The sequence below is a fragment of the Propithecus coquereli genome, unplaced genomic scaffold, assembly GCF_000956105.1.
Source record: "Propithecus coquereli isolate 6110/MARCELLA unplaced genomic scaffold, Pcoq_1.0 Scaffold475, whole genome shotgun sequence".
Taxonomy (NCBI): domain Eukaryota; kingdom Metazoa; phylum Chordata; class Mammalia; order Primates; family Indriidae; genus Propithecus; species Propithecus coquereli.
In genome coordinates this window covers 1114776-1120635 of record NW_012150563.1, presented here as the reverse complement: position 1 = coordinate 1120635, position 5860 = coordinate 1114776, and the positions used below count along the sequence as shown (strand labels likewise).

The following is a 5860-nucleotide window of genomic DNA, read 5'->3' as shown; positions in this document are numbered from 1 at the left end:
AAAAAAAAAAAAAAAAAAAATACGTATTTAGCTTACCATGTGGCAGCCACTATGCCAAGTGTTTTGTAAACATGATTTGTTTCTATCCTCACAAAAAGAATAGGAAATTGGCACTGCCCTCAGGTAGTACAGCGCAGAACTTTTGCTACTGTCCTTTGTTCTCCTTGTCCCTTTCTGTTTTTAAGTGATAAGACACAATCTTCTTACTCATAACACGAGGTGCCAGGCACCACCATCCTTAGATAAAAATTCACTAAAAGATGTGTGCTGGTTTATTTCACAGGTGCTTATAAACAGTGTTAAGAAGAAGAAACTCCCAGGTCTTGTTTTTTACAGTGCTTTTCCCCTGTTGTCCACATGTGGACTTCATGTTAAAACACCCTTCCCTCGTGTCCTAGACAGAGCTCGGATGGAGAGTCTGACCGCTGGGCAGGAAGAACTCATCCTCCTGCAGGAGAAAGTCAAGAATGGGAAAATGTCTGTGGACGAAGCCCTGGAGAAATTTAAGCACTGGCAGATGGGAAAGAGTGGCCTGGAAATGATTCAGCAGGTAATACTGACCCCAATTCCTTCTGGAACATTCTCTCCCTTGTGGAGCGCCTAGACTCTTTGTAAGTGTTTTGTTTTCACAAGAAATACAGGTGGGATGCTGAATATATTAGGGTTTAGAAAAATTATTTTTCTTTAACCTGCAAATGCAAGCCAACAGACACACTAAGACTACTTTCCATAAGAGCCAAAAATTCAGAGACTCTGGCTGAATACTGTTAGAGGGATCAGCCAGTCCTTAAAATAGGGGCCTGGGCCAAAGTCCAAGGAACAAAAAGATGAATGTTCTTTTCATTTCCCAAAAACAAACACACACACACATACACATACTTATTCGCATTTACTTTTCACTATTCCTCTTGCAGTTTGCAAAAGTATTCATTTGTATCCTGGAAGTGAGTCTATCAGCAGTAATTGTGAAGTTATATTAGTATTGTTGGATTTGATGGAGGAATTATCTTAGGCAACTAGAATTTAAAAAATGGCACAAACATGGAGTTAACGGTGGAAACTAGTTTCCAGAATGATGAAGAACCGTGTAGAATGGCTGGTGTTGAAGACCAGATGGCGGAGAAGGTGAAAACCTTTTCCTTCTCCCTCCTCTCACTCCTACCCGCAGTCACAGAGCACCCGAAGACATTCTCGGCCCCACTCTCGGGAGAGGGTCTGTAAGGCAATGGAAACAACTGAATGGGAAATGTGGTTTCTGGATTTCCCAGGAAACCCTGAGGAAAAAGTGCTACTTTTAGGTTGTCTTCTAAAAGGGGATTTATTGAAAGGTAGCTTGTATTGCTTTTTGCCTAAAAGATAATATCCAATGTAGAATATTTGAAAAACAAAAAGTTATCACAAATGTGCTATGAAGGGGAATCTAGTTGTGTATCACTGGCTTCTGAGTCTCTAATTTTTAGAATTAGACCCTCAGGAGGGATCGTGCCCCATGGAAACTGGAGATGGGCTCAGGCAGCAACAGAGTGTCACTGTGTCGTTCCTCTGCTTGTGGACACTAAATAACCAGTGAAGACCCCCAGAGCATGACACTGGGAAAATGTCTTCCAAAACATTCGGCCTCTGGGATCCAGTACTGACTCTACCACTTACAACCTTATCATTTGGGAAAGTTCCTTCTCTTTCTCTGTACCTCTGTTTTCATATTTGTACAATGAGATGATGACATTTTACATCCACTTCATTAAGTTGCAAGGATTAAGTAAGGTAATACATATAAAGTATCAAGAATGACAGTTGGGACATCATAGGTAGTAAATTAATACTAAGTGGCAGGGTTGGTATCGCCAACAGTGGCTGATGTTTTCATCTTGATCCATAAAACATTTGTAAATCTTGACTTGTGCTTCCTGGTTGTTTCCTCATTAAGGAAAAACTACGCCAACTACGAGATTGCATTATTGGGAAAAGGCCAGAAGAAGAAAATGTCTGTGGTAAGTAAAACTTGCCTGCTATTCAAAAAGGATGGCGTGACAAAGTGGAAAATGCAGGGACTGTAGAGTCAAACAAGGCTACGTTCAAATCTTCGCCTCATCACTTCCCAGCTGTCTGAACGGGAGAGAGAAACGCTCGTACTCAGGCTCCTTGTCTGCAAAACCAAATAATTATACTTGCATCTGCGAGTGTGTGACTTAACACGTAAAATATTTATCACATTCTCTGATCCATAATGAACCCTCAATAAATGCTCATTACTTTCTTTTGATTTCTATGTAAGTTGCAAATAAGATAATTCTGCTCTACATTTTTATAATCCATTATATAGTCAATCAATAATTAAGGAGCCATCCTTTTTAATGAGTTAGAGTATTCTCAATGTGGTCAGTTCTCACAATTTTCCATATGTGTATCATTGTTAATAATTAACTGTTTGGGGGTGGGACACCCAATGTTAATGCAAACTCAACATTATGAAGATGGTAAATCTTCTCCAAAACTAAACAACACATTCCAATATTGAAAATAAACTATGTTGTCACTATCTGACCAGACGTTCCCCAAGTCTCTACTCTTGCATAGATAATTAAAAACTAACAACCTCTAAAAGAGTGTGAAAGCTTCCATATCTTCTGTTTTCAATAATATTGCATAGCTTTTAGCTAGTCCTTCATGTTGAAATTCATTTCTCTTCACATTATTGAACTATTGCCTACTTTTCCATAGAGAATTCTTTAAACTCTCTTAGAAATGTTTTCTAAAACAAAAATATACTTTCTGAAATAATTAAAGTCATAGAGTCAGGGCTAATTTAGAGGTAATACAGTTCTACAGACCTCCATTCTCTTGTGGAATAAGATTAAAATTTTAAAAATTTATAAAATCGCAAGTTATATAAATAGTTTTACTAAGGAACATTAAATAGCTAACATTTATTGAGCATCTATATACACTATTGTTTCTTAAAATAATAGCCTATGCAGTAGGTATTATTCCCAATTTCTAAATAAGGAAACTGAGACTCTGAGAAACTGAAAAAAACCAATGGACATACAGATTAGAAACTACGATCTATTTCCATTTAATCCAAAATCAACACTCTTAATCGTTGATGTCTTAATTAAGAATCAATTAGTTCTCCTTTTAGCCACAATAGAATAAATAGCACCAGACAAATCTTCCCAATGTATGGAATGCTGATACAAAGCAAAGATATCAAGCAGCTGATTTTGGGAGGTAGACAGTGGGCAGCTGAAGACTATAAAAAATTCCAGAGACAAGCAAAACTCCTGAGGTGGCTCTTTATTGCCCAGGTCTCTGCCAGAGGGATATTTCCTGACCACAGTCTGGGCAAAGCAAGGAAGTCCTGTTGAATTGAGGAGGCAGAGGTCCTAGACCAGGGCAGCTGAAGCTTCTGGAATGTGTGTGGTGGGTCATTGGAGAGGAGGTGGCTGTGTAGAGAGGTAGCTTCAGAGGTCCATGTGAGGGACTCCACTAGTCTGTTGCTCAGAGATGAGCTGTACATGCGCGAGGCAAGAACACGCAAGGCATATGAGATAGCAGCTTTTAGGGCATTAAAAGCAAAACAGAGACACTAGAGGTTGACCAGAGCCAGGAAAAAGCCATACAGGGGATGTTTGAGTTCCTGCCCTGCCAAAGTGCAGAGAGCTTCTAACACCACCTTAAAACACTTGATATGCCCCAGCGACACCCAAGAGACGTAAAGAGTAAGGCCCATGACTTACAGGAAGAGCTACCTAGACTAGCCCTAACGACGCTTAAAACCAAGCCCTGTGAGATCTGCATGGGAGACAGAGTTTGCAGGCTGACTGAGTCTCACCAAGGGCCTTAGAAAGAAAACACCCTGGGCTTTCTATGGATCAACACAGAAAAATGAATAAAACCAAGCCCACACCGGTTCACGGCAGCAATTGAACTGCTGCTAAAACAAGAACCGATCCTCATCAGAGGAACATTACAAAATCTAGAACGTACAACCGATTATCTGTAATGTCCAGTATTCAATTTATTGAAACACAAGACATGCAAAGAAATGGGGAGTAAGAAATAAATAGGACAATGTAATTTGTAGTGAAGAAGAAGAAACCAGAAATAAAAATGGCACCTGAGACATTGTTGATCTTAGCAAACAAAGACCTTAAAGTGGGTCTTATCAACATATTAAATTAATGAAAAATGTGGTTTTAGAGATTGAATAAATAGGGAATCCCAACAGAAAAATTGAAACTGTGCAAAAGAACCTAATGGAAACTGGAGAAAATAAGGTTACAATAAAAGAAATGAAAAATTTATCAGATGAGTTTCTCAGCACATTGGATAAAGCAAATTAAGAGTTAGTAAACACGAAAACAGATCAATAGAAATTATTCAGTGTGATGACATTGATAAAATGATAAAAAGATAAAAAGATTTTGAAAATGAGCAGAGCCCCAGGGACATGTAGGACGATATAACACAGTCTAGCATGCATGTAATTAGAGCTCCAGAAAGAGAAAAGAGTGAGTTTTGTACAAAACATTTTTAAATATTAATAAATAATGGCCAAAAACTTGCCAAATTCAATGCAAACCACCTGCTTACAGTTCCAAAAACTAAAAAGAAAAAAAAAAAGAATTAGCATAATTGTTAAGAACAACAAACAGGCAACTTGTTTTTAAGCTACTTTAAGCCAAGGTAAAAAGAAATTCTTGAAAGCAGCCAGAGAGGAGACACATTATATATCAAAGAAAAAAGATAAAAATATTCAATAATTTCATATGAGAAACAGTGGAGAACTAAAGATAATGCAATATCTTTAAAGTGCTAAAAAAAAAAGACCACTTAGTATTCTAAATTCATAGAAAATATCCCTCAAAAACTTGAAGGACATTTTTAGGTAAATGGAATTAGAGAATTCATAGTAAAATTACAATACAATAAATGCTTAAAAATGTCATACAGGGTGAAGGGATATTAACTGAAACTCAGATCCACACTAAGGGAAAAGAAATGCTGCAAATTGTACAGAGCATAAAAAATTGTGCAGAAAACATAAAATATTATGTTTTCTTTCTTCTCAAATTATTTCAAACACAATTGTTTGAAACAAAAATAATAAATTGGGATTTGTTAATATATAATATGAAGAGGGAAAAGCTATGAAAACAGTCACACAAAGGACAGTGGGTGCAGATAAGTGGAATCATATATTTGCAACATGTTCATAAGGTAAAGTGCAAAGTTTGGAGCGTGAAGATTCAGTTATAAAGAAAAGAAGAGGATAAAGCAGGAAATATACAAAGTGTCAAGTGTAAGGTGGGAAACATGAAGGGGCACATTGTTGTCTCAGAACAGACTCTGATAAGTTAAAGATGCACACTGTAAAAATATAGTCTTAAAGCAACGACTGAAAAATTAAATAAAAAGACGTATACCTAGGAAACCTATAGAGGGAATAAAATGGAACATTAAAAAACTATTTGATTCAACAAGATGGCATAACAATAATTATATTAAAACAACTAACAATAATTATATTAACAACTAAGGCATAACAATAATTATATTAAAGACAAATGGATTAAATACATCATTTAAAAGGCAGACATTTTCAAACTGGATAAAACAGAAATGCCTAATTTTATGCTGTCTAAAAGATGTACATATTTTTTTCTATTTCTTTTTTTTTTTCAGCATATTATGGGGGTACAGATGTTTAGGTTACATATGTTGCCCTTGCCTCCCCACTCCCCCCCAAGATCGAGTTTCAAGTGTGCCCATCCCTTGGATGGTGCGCATTGCACTCTTTGTGTATGCAAATACCTGTCCCCTCCCCCCCTCCCCCCTGCCCGACATCCAATAGATG

General features: G+C 37.1%; 1 protein-coding gene across 1 annotated transcript in view; it reads left to right on the top strand.

The window, feature by feature from the left end:
- Positions 1 to 5860, top strand: part of BANK1 (B-cell scaffold protein with ankyrin repeats 1) — a 269577-nt gene that overhangs the window by 258218 nt on the left and 5499 nt on the right. Inside the window, 2 exon segments of the mRNA XM_012655372.1 lie at positions 399 to 550; positions 1928 to 1991. Of these exon segments, the coding sequence (XP_012510826.1) occupies positions 399 to 550; positions 1928 to 1991 (216 nt within the window).